Source organism: Neocloeon triangulifer, unplaced genomic scaffold, assembly GCF_031216515.1.
Source record: "Neocloeon triangulifer isolate White Clay Creek 2 clone unplaced genomic scaffold, ASM3121651v1 ptg000009l, whole genome shotgun sequence".
NCBI classification, from domain to species: domain Eukaryota; kingdom Metazoa; phylum Arthropoda; class Insecta; order Ephemeroptera; family Baetidae; genus Neocloeon; species Neocloeon triangulifer.
Genome location: NW_026775551.1, coordinates 5,854,435 through 5,874,153, shown reverse-complemented (window position 1 = coordinate 5,874,153; position 19,719 = coordinate 5,854,435). Strand labels below are relative to the sequence as shown.

The window sequence follows — 19,719 nt, the reverse complement described above, 5'->3', positions numbered from 1 at the left end:
TGAGAATGCATAATTATGACAGTAAAATTGCAGCATATCTGCATCCAATTTGTTTTAATAGAGTTGAAAATCCTTAATAAATAAAAGCAACGCTACTTTTACACATTCCTAGTTTACAAGAGTAACAATATAACAAACAAACAAACGATAAGAAATTTTGATAGTAAATAATATTTTATCAAAAGGAAAAATATATGTTAGGCTGTTAATTATTAATTTAAAGATTAGAACTTAAGTAGTACAAACAATTCATTTAATGTTAACTTAAAATTAATATTTAATGAATTGTTAGTACTTAAGTCCTGATAAATAACTTAAAATTATTTAAGAATATTCAATCCTATAATCTGTAATTTAAGCAAGTTATTGAAAAACATACACGACAAAAAATAAGAAATTTTATGCATGAATTTTTTATTTTTGCTTCAGTTGGTCATGATTGTAATTTTATAGTTCAAATAACAGTAAAGTCGCACACACTAAGGTTTGATTTAAATGTTAGGTTCATAGATTGCCATAAATTATATCCATTTTGGGAATATAATTTGTAAAATGGAATAAAAAAAAGTACAATTTTGGGGGATAAGTAATTTAAAAAGATACTTTTTTTTATTAAAATCAACCACAAACTAAGATAAAAAAAAGCACCATTTTATTTAAGTGACAGGCCAGTCACTGAGGCAATCCATTTAATAAACGGAGCAATGTTGGTGTACAAGCTTGGCAAACTGGTTGGGCACCGAGTTTCGATCGGCTCTGTAGCGATTCCAACCATAACTGTGTAAGGAAATGCACCGGCACTATTAATGTATCGCAAAGGAGCTCCGGTGTCCCCCTGGAAATTATTTGAGCATTATTTGAAGAAGCTTCATATTTTATTAAAAAAAATCAAGTACTTAAGAAATGTCATATTTGTAAATTTTCAGCTTTTATTTCTATCATTGCGTTAGTTATTATAAAAATTAAAATGCGTATACCTTGCAAGTGGAAGCAAGACTGGTAGTTACATTAGTGCATATCATGGTGTCAGACAGCAAGTAGACTTTACTGGAATTGAGACTAGCATACGCGGCTGCACAAGACTTTTGAGGCGCCATGTAGACGGTCGCAAATAGGAGTGAATCGATGTTCAATGGGTCACTGACGTTTGCATTGTTCTCTGATAAATGATTATTACATTTTTAAGATAACTTAGATTTTTAAGTCTAAAATTTACGAGTTTGGCCCCAGCCCGCCAACCTCAGATCGGGAATTTTAAGATACGAGTCGGGCTTGGCGGTTGAAGATGCTGTCAGGTTAATCGGAGCAACTAATCTACCTAAGAATTAATAAAAAATTTTTACAAATTATTTCATCAAAAATAAAAAATTTTTACAAATTATTTCATCAAAAATAAAAAATCAATTTACGAAGCATTATTCTTTATATAAAATAAAAATTACCATCAACAACAAGATTTCTCTGGAGAAGGATGATGGCAATGTTATTTTCGTGAACGCCAGACAAGGGGTAGTAACGATATTGGGGATGGATCGTGACGTTGAAAACGGTAATGGAAGCGTTAACTGAAGTTCCCGACAGAGCGCCTACGCCGATCATCACTTCGTCCGTTGACAGGCCTGTTTCTAGACTAAATTTTACTTTGGTTTTATTTCATTTAAATATCCAAGCATTTGTAATAAACCCACGTCCAAAAGCAAGAAGCTGCCGTTAGAATAGCCTTTGTCGAGATCAAGGCACCGTGACAATTTGCTGATGCGGTTTGCACAACTACCATCTCTGGGAACTGATACCTTTTGGCAGTGAAAACCGTTGTGGCCGTGCCACCAACGACTAGAATTATTTATTTTTGAGTCAGAAAATCCTATTTTCCAAAAGAAGGTAAAAACTTACACGAGTCTGGAGCGTCTGGTGGCGCCGTTGTTCGCTTATTTTTATTAGGCAATCCAACAACTTGCAGCCATGGCCGGTTATTGTTCCTTGCCGACATGCAAGGGCTTAGTAGCTACACATTGATTAAGAAAATATTGTATACTAAATTCTGAATTAAATCGTTTTAAATAATAATAAATAGCGCTTACTTAATAATTGATTTAAAAAATTCCAATAAGACCTTTTCTATATACTTACGACAAAAATTGCTACAACAAAAAGAGAGAGTGCGCACTTCATTTCTATCAAGTAAGCGTGGACTTCACACACCAACGGTTTTGAAACGTCCCTCTGTTATATAGACAGTCTTGTCCAGTAGTTAATTACAAAAATTAAAATTATCGTAAGTAGGTACCAGCACCATAATTAAGCAACGACACGTCAAAAAATGACAAATGTCACAAAAGACACCCAGCATATGCACTTGATTTATGTCTGAGAAGAAGTAAATTTCCCATTAATATGCAGGCCAAGATAACAACACAAATTAACTTTCTTTAGTCAGAACTTATTAAAAGTAAGAAGAGTTTCTGTATCTTACAAGAATTTCTAAACTAGCAGGGCTGGAAAAGCAAGTATAAAAATTATTTTTAAGATTTAGTCGAATTTTTTCATATGCACATTTCTATAGATTTGTCTGGTACTTCTTCGTTTATTTACAAACACAACTTTTTAAATGTTTTGCTAATAAACCACAAAATTATGTCAGATTTCAAAATTTGCACCAAACAATGATTAAATCGGCAAGTTTCCCTCATCTCTATCAAAATCCACTTCTTCCATGGCTTTGCAACCTCTTAAGCTTTTGTACGCTGCTCTGTACTTGGAGTTCATTTTATAGTAAATCAGTGGGTTGATTATGGTTGATAATAAGGGTGGTATGCGGTAGGTGACGTAGAGACCTGCGATAAAAAAATAATAAACCCGCGCTAAAATAATATTAATCGAAAATACCTCCAGTCGCTCTGTAATCTTTTTTAGCCCACAATAAAATGGACGGGATGAGATAACAAAGAACGTACACAGAAAAAATGGTAAAAATCATTTTTGCATAGTCCAATTCATCGCCTCCTCTTCCAAATTTAGCTCTGTATGCATAAATTAAAAAATCATAAATTTAGTTTTTCGGAAATGTAACTGCCAATGAGAGACACTTACATGCAAGTGGCGTTTTTGATTCGAATGAAGCTGACAAGGTATGCTCCCGAGATGACACACGCCGATTTTGTTGAAAGTTGGTATGCAACTTGCACTACCCTTGGGTGTTCTGGAATGGCTATTAAAACTTGCCCAATTTCACAAGGGAGGGTAGTTTCCATTAAAACGCATGTTAAAAACGATCAAATGTAGGCAACAAAAGCGTCCTCTGTGTATATAAGTTGCCTACATCTGATTTCTCCAATGTAATTCAAATTACATGGAGTTTAAATGGCAAAAATTAAACAAGGAAAATTGGGCAAAAATTAATGACCGTTCTGGGGTACCAATGGGTATTAGAAGTTGTGCACCAATTTTCATTGAAATCGGGGTGTGTCATCTCGGGAGCATACCTTGTGAAGGAAATTACCAGGAGCGCAATCATGAATATGACAATAGCAACAAACACTTCACTGTTCTGTCCAGCAATAGTGCCATTGTTGATGCAGTAGCCAGTTGTCGAATCAACGTGGATATCTCCTACAAAAATAATTTTATTGTAATGATCTCCACAGTTTTGACACAAATTATATTTTTCTGTGCTTAAATTTTTTTATGATTTTACCCCAAATCCCGAAAAGGGCCAACGCTGTAAAACCATAACCACAGATCCAGCCTAGTGTGATCATTATGGAAATCCACAACGGTCGGAAGATCGAAGACGCTGTAGCTTTTGAACAAGTTATTTTTACGTAGCTGAAAACAATTCAAGCTGTTAAAATGAAATTTATTTCAAAAATTTACTTGACAACCTTGCAAAAGAAAGCAGTGCAATCATTATGATCGATGTGGGCCCATTTCCGTATCCAATTAGTGAACTAACTGCGCACAATTCCTCACTCAGTGCCCAGTTTGACTGATTTAAAAAGTCAAATATCATTACCGGCACCAAAATCAAGCACACAAGCAAGTTGCTAGCGGAAAGGCTGAAATATTGAACATTAAAATAATTAAAAAATCAATTTTCTCTACTTGTAAAAAAAAATATCTTGCCTTGAAATGAAGTAAGCTGATGAACATCGCAGACTTTTGTTTTTAGCCAAAATAATAATTGTAAGCGCATTTCCTATCACTCCGAATGCAAATAAAATGGTGCAAATGATCGCTCCCAAGAGCCACCAGTGCGACGTGAACGCTTCCTCCATGACTAATCCATCTGACCAAATGAAAATCTCTCTCTGGTGTCTTTTCAATTAAACACAATTGACCCGCGCGGCAATCAAGAGGTCCAGGACCTTATTCCATTTGTTTTCTCCGTCTTTATTTTGATGAATATTTGGCTACGCCACTTTTTAGCTAGAGATTTGTGCTCCCATCTTTATTGAATTATAAGATTTTGCTCTTTTAATATATTGTCTTTTTTTTTAATTCACTTTTGGATTCATAAAACGGTCCTTGTAATAATAATTATTATCATTATTTGCAAAATTTGCTTCATTTACAAGCGCAGCATTTTTGACAGGAAATTTGACGTCACCCGGAACATTTTTGAAACAGCAACGGATGCTCTGCGTGCTGCAGTATGTTTATTAGTTGTGTTACCTGATGAAGTTTCCACAGCAGCTTTGAAATGATTCAAGTTTTGCTTTCAATACTTTTCTTCTCCGTTCCTTACGTGAGCAATCAGATTGATGAAAAAATCAAATATATTTTAAACAAGAAAAATGCTTAAAGGTTCTCTCTGCTGAGAGTGGTGGAACATGCGGCCCTGCTATGTTTGCAGTAGGTGCTGGGAACTAATTATTTACAAACTCATGTCAGGCAATTTTTTTCCAGGGGATGGACAAATGCTGTTTATTGCCCAAATTGATCCCTTTTGAGTCCTTCAACAAATGCTTTCCACCAGTAAACACAGCAAAGCAGGAAGGTCGAATCCAGAATTAACAATTAGTTTATGTATATTTTTATAAATTTAAATTCCTTTAGATGCTTCACAGAAAAATGGCAAGAATCTTAAAAAATCAAATAAAGCGCTGGAAGGTGATCAAATGGTATTAAAAAAATATTTATTCACACTGCGATGCATAATTGAAAACTAAATTTTCCAGTGTTTGGTCCAATGCGCAATGAATGACTTGAATTTGGTAATTTAAATAGAAACTTCAAAAAATGTTTAGGAACAAATTTTTCATAAGCTGGACAGTGGCAACAATGTCAACGCTGACTCGGTTTATAAGAGGCTACTGAAAGTTTCTCTAAGTCACTGGAACTCTTATATAATAGACGCCGTTGAAAACTGCAGTGCAGAGTTTAATAGTATATTTTTTAATTATTAAAAAAAGAAAAGAGAACTGAATGACTCGGTTTATTTATCAACTTATAGATCTTGATTTGAGTGGCGTTGCTCACCAACTAGACCAAGATGGAAAAATGTGCAACCCTGGGCCATTTCTCTATTTGTCTTGCATCAACGGTTTTCTTGCTTCCGTAATATCAGAAAAACAAAATTATTTGCAATAAATTTTACTTTTATCTAATAGGATTGCCCTTCCCAATCGCGAGGTGTGAGTCTCGTAGATGAAAAAGGTTATTAATTTGCCTATTTTTTAGCAAAAAAGGAGAAAAAACATTATTTTGTCCACAGACGAATGTCCTGGTAAAATGGCAAATCTAAAAAAATGCAGCCCTTTCAGCATCCTGAGTGGTTGGACAAAGAAAAAATCGAAAGTGGAAGTAAAACCAAACGCTAGAAGAAACTCGAAACGCCAAAACGGTCAAAGCAAGAAGAATTCCAACAAGGGGTCAAAAAATAATCAAGCTTCAAAACCAACAACTGCTTAAATTTGAAATGATTCTGCGAGTCTCTGCGCAATCTTTATTCAGTGTCTCAAATTAATAAAATAAATCATTTTGGTTCCGAAGCCTGCGTTTTTGTCCACACAACGAGTGAGTGACCGAATTAAAGTCACGGACGATGACGCACACAACGTCCTGTGTATTCAAAAGTAGATCGCGCTTCGCCGTTTCAGGGCCACAATAATGGCCGCGCATGTGATGACGACCTTTTGGCCGATATTCAATTGGCTGGAACGCGCAGATTCGCTTCCATACAAATTATTTAGCCACATGCATGCTATGTTGAATTCAAAAGACTTATCACGATGTTGAACATTTTTAAGCTTTTTAAGTTAACCCTGATGATAATCATATTATCCTTACAAGAAGTATGATGATTTCCTAGATTTTAGCAGATTTCATAACATTCTTTATTAGTCTTCTGGGGCGAAAAGGAAAACCGACACATCACCGTGTGGATACCGCATAATTAAGGTATTATTCCATATTAAGAAAAAAACTTGAAAATTTATGCAAAAGATAATGATAAATATTATATTATTTTTAAAATAATGTGGATTTGCCCTTTTTTATTCCATCTTTTAAATAATGAATGTAAAATTCAACTTAAAGAGACTAGAAAACTGCTGCGCTTTTCCTGAACTCATTGCCAATGACGTGTTCGTCTCCTGCCATGAGGAGTTAAAAATCAATGAGCAACCTCAACAAGGAGGACTGGAAATTTCTACTGAGCAATCAGGAAAACGCCTTAAAAAATACTCTGCATCTGCAAAGAAGCGCGGTACGCGAGACGCTACATGTAATTATTTGCAATTTAATATAATATCCTTGGATTACCTTAAAATAAATAATTTGTAGACAAAGTCGGTTGGGGTGGTGGAAGGTCATTGGGAACCTACAGGGGCGGCAGAAAGAGCCAAGGGCAAGCCATGGTATAAGATATGAAATAATTACTTATGGCAAAAAAATACTAACTTTATATTTTCATCAAAGTGCATTTACGATTGCGTTCTTCGAAATCAGTCCTTGGTAAATATAGTCGGTTATGAAAACTTATAATTAAAAGTGAGCTTACAAATGAAGATTCAAAGTGATGGTGAAATCGACACCACCAAAATGGAAAAGAGTTTCACTGATTCCGCGCCGTCGGAATGGAAGCAAATAATCAAAGATGCTTTCAGTGAGTGCTCTGGATTATACAGAAGTAGGCAAAATTCTTGAAAAAATTTGTGAAAATCCATTGACAAAGAGCATTAGAAGTGAAGCAGTCTTCTTTGCCTGCGCCAAAAACTTCCTCTTCTGGCAGAACGTGTCGCTTTGGACCTGCTTTGTACATGTCTTGCCTCAGACGTTATTTTACTTTGGTACGTGTTTCAATTTGAATTTTCCCAATGTGAAATCATATTGTAAATTAAATTATAAGCAATCATTCTAAAGACAATAAATTATAATTTAATTTTCAGAACTGCCCCCAATCCTCAATATTATCGATAGGTTCGCAGCTCACTTATTTCAATAAAAAATGCACTTCATTTCGCATTTTTATCTAGATAATACTTGCAAAGAAAAGATCGATTTGCTCAAAACTTGTGACCCCTTTAAAGTGCGAGGCAGCGCTGGACGTGCTGGGAAATATTGGGGCGCAGCCGAGGTTGACGAAGAGAAGGCACCAGAATCGGCGCAATTAAACGTGGCACCAAAAAACGTGGCCTCTTTTTCTAAAGGAAAACGCCGCCGCGGGCGATATAACTAAAACTTTGTAGTTGTGAAATATTTACGCTATAATAATTATAAAATATGCAAATAAATACAAAATAAATTTGCAAAACTATATAAATGATATTTTCTTATTGAAATCTGCTCGATTAGTTTTAATTCAACAAATTTTGTTACTTTTGATGACCATTTATCCTTCATGATAATTTGATTCCCAGTTTTTTTTTTAATTTTTTTGTCTTTATAGGAAATAAAAAATGATGTCGTAGAATAATTTTTTGCATCTTTATTTAGAGTTTGCTAAAAAATAATGTGTTTTTTTTTTTGGAAACATTGATTTTATTATTATTACAATCAATATTTTATTTCAAATGATTCTCTAAGCTTTATTTTGCTTATACATAAAAATATAATTATGGTTAATGGTAGTTTCAAATTTAAAGTGTATTGTCAGTTGCTTGGAAATTAATTAAATGGCAGCACAATATAGTCTGACCTAAAAACCTCAATCAGGAAAAAGCGTTTTCGTTTTCACATCCAACGACTCTGATTTATTGTTGCTCGCCATAATATTCGCTTTTAGTGTTTTGAAACAGCTGTTTAGGCGCCATGTCGCGATTTATACAGTTTTTGAAAATATTGCTATTTATTTTAGTTCTTTCCCTAGAAACCACCAAAACCAAATCCGAGGTAGGATTAAGGAAATTGTTACGAAAATGCTAATTTATTTGGTAAAACAGGATTCCAGCGAAAGAGACCGAGATGCCGAGAGTAAAAAGGAAATTACTTCCCAAAGCAAGGCGAAACCGTGCGGTCCTCAAATGTTGACAGTTTGTTCTCATGGTTGCGAGATGAATTTATTAAATTTACTTTTGAAAAAAAGGATCCAGATAGCTGCTGCAAAGTACCCAGGCTGATTGAAAAAGAAACGCTGCGAAGTTGTGTTGGAGGATTTGGGGCTGGCATGGGAGGAGGATTATGTAAGCTACTGTCTTTTTATGACTCCATTTTATACAAACAAATATTTAAAAAAGAAAAATAACTTTTGACAATAAATAAAATTTCTACTGCATAAATAGCACCAAAGGCTCTGCAAAGCTTTGGAAAGCTGCAAACGTCTGTTAGGGAAAACGTTGGCGGAGAAGCAGTGAAATTAGCAATGGAAAAAGGCCCACTGGTGTGAAAATGTTTAGTTTTTTTAGAATACTGGCAAGCAAAAAGATTTTTTTTCTCATTTCCAGTGCGCCTCTGAATGCATTTTGAGAAGTCAAGGCTATGTAAATTTATTACTTTAATTATCACAATCATTTTTTACAATCTAATTTTTCAAAGATTAACTTGAACGGAGATTTGGATTTTGAAGCAATCAAAGAGAAACTACTTAAAAATTCAAGTGACGACTGGAAGAAAATTGTTGAGACAGCAGTCGAGAATTGTTCATCAGAACTTCAAGGTGTTATGACTCTTTATAATTAAAAAAAAAAAATAAAATATGGGAGAAATAAAAGGAAAAAGAATATATTCGACTGCAGCCTCTGGAAACAAAGAAAACGTCTGCAAAGCTGATGCAACCGTCACTATGTCGTGTTTGAGAAGATACTTTATTTTGGTACATTTTTTTTTGCTTAAATCTTTAAATATAATTTTCTGTTTTTATAGGAATGTCCAGAGTCAGCAAAGGGGAGCAACAAAGGTGCGGAAATTAAATGCTGATTTAAATAAAAAAAAAAAACAACAGGTTTTCTTGTAGATGGAACGTGTGAAAAGAATAGAGAATTCTTGGCAAAATGCGACCCATTTACACTCACCACCGAGGCGATTGAAGGAAAGTTTCCCGATTTCATACGTCAACACATTGGGAATATGATGGGCCTTTCAAATGCTAGGCCAGGCCAGAAGCGGCGGAGGTTTGGTTTTATTGGCCAGAGAGGAGGCTCGTGGGAACTTGAACCGGAGAAGAAGTTGCCAGCCGTGATGATGGGATGATTGGAGATAACTAATTTATATTGTATAATCATTTTCTATTTTATTTTGTAAATTTAATTTCATTTCACGTAAAAAAAACAATAGCACACTATTTGCAATGTTTAATAAAAATCAGTATCTAATTTGAGAAAAATTCAATTCCAAAACTCGCTGTGATTAAAATTTAAAACATAAAAAATAACAAAACGCTTCTGAGGAGAACTTTGAAGGAAAAATAAGGATACACGTGTCTACTTTTCAAGAGTACAACGAACCTTTCCAGCAAACCATGTCATTATTTACAGAAAACATTTAAAAAAAAGAGGTGTTTCTTATCATTTTTAAGAGGAAACACTACCTTTTATCATTTAAATGAGGAAAGAAAACTTTCTGAGGGTAATTAACTTGCCGACATAATTTACGAGCGAGGAGTTAATTGTCGAGAAAATTGGAAGGCAATTCAGTTTTAAGAAAACAAAAAAAATGCGCAATAGCCTTGGCTCATTTAATTTAAGTATTTTTTAATTGAGCTTGAACTTTAATAGCAAAAAAAAAAAAAAAAATAGAAAAAAACAATTAAACTAGAATACTTTTGCAGAGATGCAAAGTGAAATTCAAATTATTTAAATGTGGTCGGTAAAGTCAATTAAAGTTGCAATTAAATTATTTGAGAAAATTGAACCGGTTCTTCTATTTCACTGAAAGCTAAAAAATTTGATAATTTATATGAATTACCTATGCCTAAATTAAAGTATCTGTTAATTTTCTTAAATATGAATTGAAGTTTCAACAATTTTTAATGCTGCTTTCATTAAATGTGTACGGGCTGCGTTGTTTAGAGTTGGTGATATGCAACTCGCATAACACGACTGTCGCCCAGGTTGTCTAAACATTATTGTTCAGGCAACCTTTTTTAAAAAGTGTGAAACTGCAAAAGGACGTACATAATAAATATAAAATATTGATACATTATTTGAATCCCCCCACAGTTTCAAGAACTCTAAGTTTCAATAGTACAGGTAAATTAAATTTGTAGTTGTTCACATTTTGGTCAATGAAGAAAATAAAACAATTTAATTAATTAAAAATCAATAATTAAATAAAGTCCTACTTGAAATATTGCTGAAAAACTCATAAAATCATTTCTAATGGAAGAGAATTTTTTATTTTTTGAGGTTCAATTAATAATATTTTTGTTGTTCGTTTGAGTGCCAATTAGTTTAAATTTATATAATATTAAAAGTTTAAACTCCTTTCTGAGCCAATCATAGTTGGAATAAAGCAAAATTATGAAAGCATTTTGGTTCCTATCGGCCCGATGTTCTGGAATTCCCAAAATGGGAGTTGTGTAGTGAAGAAGCTGCCGCTATGATATTTTGCCTCATTTTTTGCGTGGAAGCGGACGTGCCGAAAATATTGTTTTGCGCACAAGTATCGAAGAATGTGTACTTCTTGGAACAAGCATTACCTAAATTAGAGACAGTCATAAAATTCATAAAGGAGAAATTTAAAATACCAAAATCAGGACACAGCTGTGAAGAATTAAGATTAAAAATTAATGAGAACAAATTTAATTTTATTAAAAATCAGTACGTCAATTATGAAATATTGGATGCACTGCAAAGCTACCACGGCGGTTCCATCGCAAGTTTTTTTGCCCTGCTTGAAAGTGAGCGCTCCAAGTCCTAAGATTTTTTTTTCTTCAAAGTTTCGTTTAAAGTAAAATGACAAATATACCGTCAACAATATCAAAGCAGTTAGAACTAGTTGCGTTTAAAATTGAAATCCAATCCTGATTATCTTGACCTTTTAGTATTAAATCTTGCAGGAAGGCATTACGATCAAGCACGTTATTTTGAATCTGTTGAATTTTCATAATATCACAAGAAAACGTTTTGTCGCGAGATTTTCTGATGCGTCATACTATGCTCTTATTTCCCAGATAGCAATTCAAAAAGCACTATAACCATTGGTCTTTGTAAATGAATTCAATATGATTAATTTTTCAATCAATTACAGCTTCCTGCCCGAATGCCTGTTGCAGTTTCGGGTCGCTGAAATTAATAGCGTTGCTGAACTTTGGGCGTTGGAACTTGTTCAAAACATATTTGTTTATTATGTTCAGTGATGCAGCGTTTCCTTTACAGGCCTTCAAAGCCGAGTCTCCCTTCACTTGCGCAAATTCTTTAGTGCGTGGATTGCAACACTTGCCCATATCCTAGATTTAAACCAAAAATAATTTAATTATTTAATATATTTTGTAAAAAGTTTTAATAATTAAAATTTTTGGCACAAGTTAAAGTTAAACGCACAGAGAAATCTTTGTCGGCGCAATTAAGCAGTTTAGGCGCTTGCGTGGTGGTGGTTTTCTTTGTTGAAGTTTTGGTGGTTTTGGTGGTTATTGTGCTGCTTGACGTTGAATCTGTGCCAACCGCACTAGTTGTACTAGTAGAGGAGCCTAAATTTTGTAATATTTCAATTTAAATTTCAGAATTAGTAAATAGAACGACTACCGTCGCTGTCGCTGCTGATTTTTTGTGATATCCAGTCAATATATGAAGAAACCCTTGAAAAACATGATGGGGCCGCTAAACATCCAGAGGACGATCCGAACGAAACAATTCCGATTTGCATCCAAACGCCGTCGCTATTTTTCAAAACCAGAGGCCCACCGCTATCTCCCTAAATAATGGTCGCAAAAGCTTTTTAACTATTAGAGATACAAATAAAAATTTATTATGAGAAATTGAGTATCTCTGCTTTGAAAAATTATAAAAATATGTGGTTTTTAAATCTTTCAAAATTTTCTAACAATAAAACCATTATTTAGGTCGTTTATGTCAGTTTAGTAAATTAGGTCATGGCATGGATCGTAGCCACGTCAGTACTAAGCTCGTAAGCCAGCCGCGGTTTAGGTAAATATGTAGCAAAACTTGGACTCGAGAAGTTGGAAAAAAATATAATTTATATTACAATATCTCAAAAATTAATTATGTAATGTGAAGGAAATGTGATTTTTTTTAAATGATCTTTTGTTTAGTTTTTTTAAATTCCATGCTAAACGTGGGGAAAATAACTTTTACAATATACCTGGCAAGTGGATTTAGTGGGTTGTTGGGCGCAAATAGTTGTACCAATGATGTAGTCCCCATAATAAACTGCACTTTGTGTGTTATTTAAAATCGTCATGTCCACAAAATTCAACGTTGCGCTTGGGCCCGCTGCGTTTTTTAGGTGATAAAAAGCGATTTATATTTATGAGCAGCTTTGGTCACCTGCATCACTCGTTTTTCCAAAACCGCTAATTGTGGCCAATTCTCCGGCAAACGACCCAGCAGTATTTGGTGGTAAAGACACCGTCCTGATCGTGTCTTTGATAATATTTCATTTACTTGCGTATTTAAATTAATAATAAAAAAACCTGTCAAGGTAACATTTGAAGGGAGTCTGATGAGCATAATGTCATTGTTTAAATTGTTATCGTCGTATCCCTCGTGAACATAACTGATGGCGGTGTTCAAACTGACGGCTCCGGATGATGGCGTCGACCGTGAAATTGAGCCAAGGGTCACCACATAGTACGAACTTTAAATCAAATTTTAAATCCAGGTTATATAGTTTTTTTAATTTTACCCGTGGCAATGAGCAGCGCTGAGGACCCACATAGTTGTGATGAGAGACGCGCCGCAAAGATAACTGCTCTCAATGCCCAAGAAGGCTTGCCAAGGAAATTGACCCAAGGACGCGCTACTGCCTCCCACAATTTGCTTTTCAATAAAGCGTTTTGAAAGCAGCCCCGAGCCAGCAGCTAATTATTCCAAAATAAAATTGATTGTTTTATCTTTTTTACGACTTACGCTGGGGCACAGTTTTGGTTTTGGTGCCAGCGGGAATTTTTGGCATACTGGCCGGCCATGATGATTTCTGGATCTGGGTTTTGGGAAAGGAGCGATATTTGAAGGTCAAAGCATCGCCGGCAATAACGAGGGCAGCCAACTAATGATGTGGATTTGTGATCAAACACAAAGGATAAAGAAGAAGACTAATTTAAAATGTGTCATCGCCTATTTTGGCTGTTTTGTGTCGGACTTACTTGGATAATTATGCTCGCTGATGCAAAAGTTGCAGTTCGCATCGTGATTCGCTAATGATACGTGGTTTTACCAAAGCCCTGTTTTCACCGGATTTCAGCTGGGAAACGAGAGGACGATGCATCACGTCCGCTTTTCCTGTGTCGAAGTTTTCCGGCATCCTTTGACGACAAACGGAATTCGGCGAGGCCGCGACAGTAGTGACGTACAATGTTTTTTCACATTACAAAATAATTGTAACTTGATAATTAGTTAGTTAAATTGCGTCCAGTTTATATAATGAGGCTCCAATAAAATTTAAAACTTAAAAAACTTGATTTGCTGAACATGAAACAAAAGCTGGAGTCAAATATTTTGGTGATTATTATTAAAATTATTAATATTGAGTTGCTCCATTATTTTTCAAATGAAATTCCGTATGTGAAATGTCAAGAACATTAAACATTATAACAGTTAAAATGTGAATATAAAATTAAAAAAAAAAAATGCAAAAAAAATCAATCGCAAAGCGGCTTTCAGCTGCATCACGATTGTGCCTGATGAACTGAAAAAAATTGTAAAATGTTCTTTTAAGAAGATACGAAAAATATATCTTGCTAATAATAACTCCAAAGAGAAAACAAATATGTGGAACTGTAGTGAAAAATATTAAAAATGCATATTTTTTTTAAGTGATTTATAAGTGATTTGAATCTTCTATGAAATGTATGTAATCTTATTAGTTTCCGAGCTAAATAAACTTTCATTAAACCAAATCAAAATTTAGCACACCTCTGCTAGTTACCCTTTCTGCTAATTTTCCCATTCAAAATTATCAAATTAATCAACTTGAGTAAAATAAACAATAATATTAATTTATAAATAAAGTAGCACCTATTAAAAAAATGTACAATACAATTTCCCATTCCAAAGTCAAGTTTTTATTTAACTTTTTATTGCTGCACTGCTTTAATTTATGTTGCACACACAAAAAATCTATTAAGAAAAAGCTGGCTGTAATTGTGTAATTCACGGAAATAAATAGCAATACTTTTACATAAAGTGCAATTATCAAAACAACTGATTTAAAATCATGCAATATGTATAGAAAGTTTCCTTAATTTTGGTTTAAACACAGGAATAAGCAATTCTCTCGTAGTCAGTTTACAAATTTGATTTGCGCTTAATGGTTAAAAAAATCCAGCTTGCTTGTAGCAAATATTGGGAACAAAAACAAATCTGGGTGATTCCAATTTTGACTATTTGTATTTCCTTGGAGGGAAAAATAGAATTTAAAAGTAACAATTGAATTTTTTTTAAAAATTATGCATTACTTACAATAATTAAAATTGTAGTAACCAAGGCGTGAAAATAATTTGGAGCAAATAAGCTTTTGGGCAGAAATCTTGCACCAAAATTTGGTGCATATAAATTTATCCAAAAATTAAAGTGGCCTAATTATTACTGTAGCGTGAAAAGCTGTAAAGTACACATTAAGCATCAACTGACAACAGTGACAACTCAAAAAGCAGTTTCGCCAGATTAAAAACGTACGGATTCTGAAAATTCGGCATGCTTGGTACTTACCACATGGCCCACAGGAACAAAAAACTTGTAATCCGCAATTATTGTCCCGTCACCCCTCCGTCATTAAACGCCTTTTCAGGGAATCGTTGTCAATCTCCGAGTTAATTAATCCTCAACCAGTTTTACCAGTTCTTGATTGAAAAGTTAAAATGTTTATCTAGATTTCGACGATACACGCGAACACCGGAAAAAAATTACGCAGACACTAAACACACACACACGCACCTCAGCAAAACATCACACACTCGATTAAAAAAAACGCACCAAACCGCGTCAAATTGAATCACCATTATTTGTATCTTCGACCTGCTAAAACATGTTTTGTGCTGCTGGTGCAAGCAAGAGCAAGGGAGGATAAACGAAAACACGACTAGGGGTGGGGGGAGCATCAGAAAAAGAGGCCGGGATGTCTCCAGACCAGACTCCAGTTTGTTTTGCCGCAGTCATCTGTGATCGAATCGGAGATTGATCACCTATATTTTTCAGTTTATCAGTGAACGTGAAGAGATTGTGTGGCTTCTTCGCCGAGCCGACCAACAATGCAGATTGAAATGTGAGTTAAACTTAATTTTTTTATTGAAACATATCATAAGTATTATTTATTTGTGAACAGATGTGCATATCATCGACAAAGAGGACAGAAAAAGGTGCTGCTTTGGGGCTGAAATGTGAACGGATAAATTGGTGAGTACAAGTATTGTTACAGATTCATTTCAAGGGGATTTAATTTTATGATTTGAAGATGATCACGTTTTGACAGGAACATAAAATTTCAAAATCATGATAAAATTTAATTAAAATCCATTTTAAAAAAGAATATTAAATTGATTTCCTTGCAGTTGTTTTTTCTTTCTGGTTTTAAAAATTAATAGACTTAAAAAAAGGAGCCCCTATAATTCTTACCGATGGGGGTCACTAAATAATTATTCAATATATGTGTGTGCAATAAAACGCAATTATTCAAAATCGTTGGTTGAACCCCGTCACAAGCGGACACTTGCCAAGCATTGTGTATTTTTCCGTGCATGAACTGCTGGAAGCTAAAAAATAATTTTAAATATATGGATATTTTCTCCATTAAATGCATTTAACTAAATTTTGTACCTTTTACGGTGCAGCCCTATTAATTTTTAAGTGATAAAAAACATTAAATTGATCAGGCACTTGCATCTTCGTCAGTTTACCTCTAATAATTTTTTCTGGACGCATTGCATTAATATCATCAGCCTACCATCGCAATTATTCGATCCGACTTTAAAGTATGGTATTTGTGAAGAGTCTGGTAAAAGCAGCAATTATTTAGGTATTGAACATTTGAAAATTTTCTGAGGCTCATTTATACAGCAAGAATGTATTATTATCAACAAATAAGCGTCTCTTTCCCATTCATGAATCGCTCATTCTGTAATAATTATTGCACTTGCCTACAGTGTAAAATTTGGAATAGCATTCGTTAGTTGCCAGTTCTATGATTGTTTTCCAATTGCTGCTTTGCTGGTTGCTCAAGAAGCGCTTCAAATCATTAAGGGCGACAGTGCCTTTTTTGTTCATCTAGAGAAAAAAAAATTTGTTTACAAAGAGTCTACGTCTTCCTTCCAACAAACCACAGATTTTGATTTCAAGAAGCAATTCACAAAACACTGCAAAAAAATTTATTTGTTATTAGTTACATGCGTTCAAGGCAATTGAATTTTATTTTTAAAAAAAACTGACTCACTGCATTATCGACTAAAGTGCGCTGGACTTGATTTGAAGAAAAAATAACCAAGTTGTTCAATGTCTTGTTTTGAAGCTTATTTAAAGTGTAATTATTGAAGGAACCTAAAAGGCTCGAGTTCCAATTGCAAGTCCTTTCACCTTTTGCGATGTTTACTAAGTTTTTAACCGGTTCCAACAAACAACAAGATGATCTCATATCCTGTAAAATTTATTATTATATTAATTGCTTTGGATCACTGTATTTATTTGAGACTGTTGTTCTTACAGCAAAATTTTCCGATGCACAGTTGGGTAGTTCTGTAGGTGCTAATGATGTGTCTAAACTGGTTGAAGGTGTGTTTTGAGTAATAGCACTAGTTGTTGAGGAGCTCAAAGGTGTTGACGTTGAGGTGCTCAGGGGCAATGGTGTTGATGAAATTGAAGATGTTTCAGAGCTTGAAGGTGTTGGTAGTGAAGAGCTCAACGTTTTTTGTGTTTCGGTGCTTGAAGATGTTGGCGTTGCGGATCCTAAGGGTGTTGATGTTGATGTTGATGAGTCCAAAGGTGTGGGTGTTGATGAGCTCAAATGTGTTTCGGAGCTGGAAGATGTTGGCGTTGCCGAAGTTAAAGGTGTTGTTGTGAAAGGTGTTGATATGCTTGAAAGAATTGGCGTTGACGAGGAGCTTAAATCAGGGAATGTGACAGACTCTGTGCTATTCATCTCTGCCATTAAAGTTGTGGACATCACAGTGTCAGAAAAAGTGATAGGCATGGTTACTGTCACTTCTGCACTGATATCTAAAAAAAAAAAACAGGACAAAGTAAATTTTAATTTTTTTTTTAAATAAATTAGATGTGAAAATTTCACCTTTTCCAATTTTACTAGACATCCATTGTAAAAAAGAGGCCACTCGTACAAAGCCAGAAGGTCCAGATAGACAACCAGAAGACGGACCGAATGAAACAATGCCGATTAATTTGTAAACGTCATTTTCTTTGTAGACAAGAGGCCCTCCACTATCACCCTGGATATGAAAATTCGATTATAAAAAAATTATAATTAAAAAAAACTATTACGCTGCAAGTAGATTTTGATGTTCCCGACTTTGTGCAAAGAGTGGAACTTATTACAATATCCGATCTGTAATACTGCAAACAAGCTACGTTGGAAATAACTTCCAAGTCCACGTAGTTCAAATATTGACTACTTGAAGAACCTATTAATTGATTGAGGGAAACCAGTTGAAAAATAAATGTGTTTTTTCTTGTTTTCTTTCACCGTCAGCAGTTTTGCCAAAGCCACTGGTAGTGACAGTTACTCCTTCAAAGGTTTTGATGCCGTCGGTTGTCTCTGGCAATTTTGCCACTTGGATAAAGTCTAGAATTTTTTTTTCATTTAAAAAAAAGAAAATTATTTGTTGAATATATATAAAAAAAAGAAAGCACATTTAAAAAAAAACATGCTCCCCAAATTTTAGCCCGCGTTGCCATGACACAGAAGGACGCGTATCTTATCTTATGCAATTTAAGAATGCTCCTTGCTGTTCAAAGCATAACTTTATTTTAAACTGATTGCATAAATTGGTCGTTAAGGCTGACCTCTTTTCCCGAAAAATGTGCGATATTCCTACCATTTGTTGTAACTGCCGAGGGCAACTTGAGCATGGCAATGTCATTGTTCAAGTTGGAAGTTTTGTAATTTTCGTGGACAAACTTAGAATTTGTGGACATGGTTATTGAGCCTGCCAAGTTGACTTTACGATCTATTGCGCCGAGAGTAACGACAAAATTATTCCTAATAACAAGTAAAATATTTTAATTTACTTTTTTATCGTCTAATCATACAATTACGAATTAAATATTAAGAAAAAATTGAATACCTGTTGTAGACACAGTGAGCGGCAGTTAAAATCCATTCAGTCAAAATCAATGAGCCGCCGCACAAATAATTATTGTCAATTACTATGTACACTTGCCAGGGGAACTGGCCACGAAACGCTGCACTGCCGCCGATTATTTGGCCAGATACATGGCTACCCAATTTCCCAGCGTTGTGAGCTTTATTGAAGAAAATTATTCAATTTAAAAAAAGATGTCTACCATCGAGTAAGGGTTAAATTCACGTTGTGTGATGTTTTTCGCTCCTTCGTCTATTTTCAGCTTCATCCTCTTTTCAACTCTTTTCCACTGCACTTTGGTGTAGTTCTTGTTGCTAGAATAACCCCGTGGAAAGGTTTTTGACATAGATTTATATCTATTCAATTTCGAACTGCTTGACGTTGCAACACAAAAAATCTGAAAATACATGCATCCGATTGCATTAAAGTGAGTTATCCTTTTTTTAAATTGAAAAAATTTGTTTATATTATGCTATCATTAAAAAACTAGAGAGACTGTTTTGTAAAATAATAAATTTGTGTAACTATTTTTTTTTTTTAATTCATCAGAGTGCATTCTGTTCCAAATGATGGTTGATGTTTTTTGTTTCATACCTGGAAAAGAAAGATGAAAGCAATGGTCAAAAACTTCATTGTTGTAACAGTCTTTTGCATGGTCATTCCAACAATGCGCTGCAAATTTAAGAACTCTTAAATTTATTCTCATTTTTTTCTGCGTGGCTTGCATGCGCACGATATGAAAACTCGCCGAAGCTTACTTTTGACAAGAGAAAGCGTTCCCCTTCTTCCTTTTCCCTTCGTTCCTACATACATTACCATTTTGCATTTTAAAGCCAGGCTGGAGGTATAAAATTTAAGAA

The 19,719-nt window shown here is 34.5% G+C and overlaps 7 protein-coding genes and 1 long non-coding RNA gene across 8 annotated transcripts; 3 read left to right on the top strand and 5 right to left on the bottom strand.

The window, feature by feature from the left end:
• Positions 1 to 652: 652 nt before the first annotated feature.
• On the bottom strand, positions 653 to 1,990 carry LOC132195497 (fibrinolytic enzyme, isozyme C-like). The gene is made up of 6 exons (XM_059617517.1): positions 1,894 to 1,990; positions 1,689 to 1,833; positions 1,443 to 1,630; positions 1,217 to 1,318; positions 978 to 1,159; positions 653 to 835 (listed from the first exon to the last, which is right to left on the bottom strand). Exons 1-6 carry the CDS (start codon positions 1,988 to 1,990, stop codon positions 653 to 655), a joined length of 897 nt encoding a protein of 298 aa, XP_059473500.1.
• Positions 1,991 to 2,448: 458 nt separating this feature from the next.
• Positions 2,449 to 4,271, bottom strand: LOC132195316 (G-protein coupled receptor moody-like). Its single transcript, XM_059617235.1, has 6 exons — positions 4,123 to 4,271; positions 3,882 to 4,055; positions 3,695 to 3,825; positions 3,483 to 3,609; positions 2,887 to 3,020; positions 2,449 to 2,834 (listed from the first exon to the last, which is right to left on the bottom strand). Exons 2-6 carry the CDS (start codon positions 4,007 to 4,009, stop codon positions 2,668 to 2,670), a joined length of 687 nt encoding a protein of 228 aa, XP_059473218.1. The 5' UTR covers positions 4,010 to 4,055; positions 4,123 to 4,271; the 3' UTR covers positions 2,449 to 2,667.
• Positions 4,272 to 4,637: 366 nt separating this feature from the next.
• LOC132195354 (uncharacterized) lies at positions 4,638 to 5,983 on the top strand. Its single transcript, XM_059617294.1, has 9 exons — positions 4,638 to 4,744; positions 4,804 to 4,851; positions 4,906 to 4,996; positions 5,056 to 5,120; positions 5,178 to 5,213; positions 5,265 to 5,385; positions 5,453 to 5,556; positions 5,610 to 5,655; positions 5,714 to 5,983. Exons 1-9 carry the CDS (start codon positions 4,700 to 4,702, stop codon positions 5,908 to 5,910), a joined length of 753 nt encoding a protein of 250 aa, XP_059473277.1. The 5' UTR covers positions 4,638 to 4,699; the 3' UTR covers positions 5,911 to 5,983.
• Positions 5,984 to 6,151: 168 nt separating this feature from the next.
• Positions 6,152 to 7,742, top strand: LOC132195353 (uncharacterized). The gene is made up of 9 exons (XM_059617293.1): positions 6,152 to 6,293; positions 6,343 to 6,399; positions 6,538 to 6,724; positions 6,784 to 6,857; positions 6,919 to 6,954; positions 7,009 to 7,129; positions 7,183 to 7,289; positions 7,389 to 7,419; positions 7,476 to 7,742. Exons 1-9 carry the CDS (start codon positions 6,231 to 6,233, stop codon positions 7,676 to 7,678), a joined length of 879 nt encoding a protein of 292 aa, XP_059473276.1. The 5' UTR covers positions 6,152 to 6,230; the 3' UTR covers positions 7,679 to 7,742.
• Positions 7,743 to 8,194: 452 nt separating this feature from the next.
• Positions 8,195 to 9,707, top strand: LOC132195386 (uncharacterized). Its single transcript, XM_059617338.1, has 9 exons — positions 8,195 to 8,331; positions 8,382 to 8,471; positions 8,525 to 8,621; positions 8,721 to 8,818; positions 8,883 to 8,918; positions 8,974 to 9,094; positions 9,150 to 9,250; positions 9,301 to 9,334; positions 9,392 to 9,707. Exons 1-9 carry the CDS (start codon positions 8,251 to 8,253, stop codon positions 9,625 to 9,627), a joined length of 894 nt encoding a protein of 297 aa, XP_059473321.1. The 5' UTR covers positions 8,195 to 8,250; the 3' UTR covers positions 9,628 to 9,707.
• Positions 9,708 to 10,763: 1,056 nt separating this feature from the next.
• LOC132195165 (transmembrane protease serine 9-like) lies at positions 10,764 to 13,800 on the bottom strand. The gene is made up of 14 exons (XM_059616980.1): positions 13,700 to 13,800; positions 13,464 to 13,602; positions 13,240 to 13,414; positions 13,028 to 13,191; positions 12,882 to 12,977; positions 12,697 to 12,827; positions 12,120 to 12,288; positions 11,919 to 12,064; positions 11,624 to 11,824; positions 11,531 to 11,566; positions 11,344 to 11,467; positions 11,200 to 11,291; positions 11,123 to 11,138; positions 10,764 to 11,074 (listed from the first exon to the last, which is right to left on the bottom strand). Exons 1-14 carry the CDS (start codon positions 13,739 to 13,741, stop codon positions 10,914 to 10,916), a joined length of 1,692 nt encoding a protein of 563 aa, XP_059472963.1. The 5' UTR covers positions 13,742 to 13,800; the 3' UTR covers positions 10,764 to 10,913.
• Positions 13,801 to 16,761: 2,961 nt separating this feature from the next.
• LOC132195510 (uncharacterized) lies at positions 16,762 to 17,378 on the bottom strand. The gene is made up of 4 exons (XR_009441649.1): positions 17,248 to 17,378; positions 16,981 to 17,181; positions 16,868 to 16,903; positions 16,762 to 16,814 (listed from the first exon to the last, which is right to left on the bottom strand). It is a non-coding gene; the product is annotated as an uncharacterized LOC132195510 (long non-coding RNA).
• A 32-nt stretch (positions 17,379 to 17,410) lies between these two features.
• On the bottom strand, positions 17,411 to 19,127 carry LOC132195496 (brachyurin-like). Its single transcript, XM_059617516.1, has 8 exons — positions 19,085 to 19,127; positions 18,842 to 19,019; positions 18,593 to 18,756; positions 18,241 to 18,339; positions 18,039 to 18,178; positions 17,830 to 17,986; positions 17,665 to 17,759; positions 17,411 to 17,617 (listed from the first exon to the last, which is right to left on the bottom strand). Exons 1-8 carry the CDS (start codon positions 19,125 to 19,127, stop codon positions 17,411 to 17,413), a joined length of 1,083 nt encoding a protein of 360 aa, XP_059473499.1.
• Between the last annotated feature and the right edge of the window lie 592 nt (positions 19,128 to 19,719).

Bases quoted from the DNA above. Each gene is read 5' to 3' on its own strand.
- LOC132195497 (XM_059617517.1), bottom strand. From the start codon at position 1,990: ATGTCGGCAAGGAACAATAACCGGCCATGGCTGCAAGTTGTTGGATTG. The intron at 1,631-1,688 runs GTGGGTTTATTA...AGTAAAATTTAG, and splicing joins GCAGCTTCTTGCTTTTGGAC to TCTAGAAACAGGCCTGTCAA. The intron at 1,319-1,442 runs GTAATTTTTATT...ATTAATTCTTAG, and splicing joins GAGAAATCTTGTTGTTGATG to GTAGATTAGTTGCTCCGATT.
- LOC132195316 (XM_059617235.1), bottom strand. From the start codon at position 4,009: ATGATATTTGACTTTTTAAATCAGTCAAACTGGGCACTGAGTGAGGAA. The intron at 3,610-3,694 runs GTAAAATCATAA...TTATTTTTGTAG, and splicing joins GGCCCTTTTCGGGATTTGGG to GAGATATCCACGTTGATTCG. The intron at 3,021-3,482 runs GTATGCTCCCGA...TTATGCATACAG, and splicing joins CTGGTAATTTCCTTCACAAG to AGCTAAATTTGGAAGAGGAG.
- LOC132195354 (XM_059617294.1), top strand. From the start codon at position 4,700: ATGATTCAAGTTTTGCTTTCAATACTTTTCTTCTCCGTTCCTTAC. The intron at 4,852-4,905 runs GTAGGTGCTGGG...ATTTTTTTCCAG, and splicing joins GCGGCCCTGCTATGTTTGCA to GGGATGGACAAATGCTGTTT. The intron at 5,557-5,609 runs GTAATATCAGAA...TTTATCTAATAG, and splicing joins TCAACGGTTTTCTTGCTTCC to GATTGCCCTTCCCAATCGCG.
- LOC132195353 (XM_059617293.1), top strand. From the start codon at position 6,231: ATGTTGAACATTTTTAAGCTTTTTAAGTTAACCCTGATGATAATCATA. The intron at 6,725-6,783 runs GTAATTATTTGC...AATAATTTGTAG, and splicing joins CGGTACGCGAGACGCTACAT to ACAAAGTCGGTTGGGGTGGT. The intron at 7,420-7,475 runs GTTCGCAGCTCA...ATTTTTATCTAG, and splicing joins ATCCTCAATATTATCGATAG to ATAATACTTGCAAAGAAAAG.
- LOC132195386 (XM_059617338.1), top strand. From the start codon at position 8,251: ATGTCGCGATTTATACAGTTTTTGAAAATATTGCTATTTATTTTAGTT. The intron at 8,919-8,973 runs GTAAATTTATTA...AATTTTTCAAAG, and splicing joins TTTTGAGAAGTCAAGGCTAT to ATTAACTTGAACGGAGATTT. The intron at 9,335-9,391 runs GTGCGGAAATTA...GTTTTCTTGTAG, and splicing joins AGCAAAGGGGAGCAACAAAG to ATGGAACGTGTGAAAAGAAT.
- LOC132195165 (XM_059616980.1), bottom strand. From the start codon at position 13,741: ATGCGAACTGCAACTTTTGCATCAGCGAGCATAATTATCCAA. The intron at 12,978-13,027 runs GTTTTTTTATTA...ATATTATCAAAG, and splicing joins TTCAAATGTTACCTTGACAG to ACACGATCAGGACGGTGTCT. The intron at 11,567-11,623 runs GTAATTGATTGA...CAATGGTTATAG, and splicing joins AGGCATTCGGGCAGGAAGCT to TGCTTTTTGAATTGCTATCT.
- LOC132195496 (XM_059617516.1), bottom strand. From the start codon at position 19,127: ATGAAGCTGAAAATAGACGAAGGAGCGAAAAACATCACACAAC. The intron at 18,757-18,841 runs GTATTCAATTTT...ACTTGTTATTAG, and splicing joins GCTCACTGTGTCTACAACAG to GAATAATTTTGTCGTTACTC. The intron at 17,987-18,038 runs GTAATAGTTTTT...TTTCATATCCAG, and splicing joins CATCAAAATCTACTTGCAGC to GGTGATAGTGGAGGGCCTCT.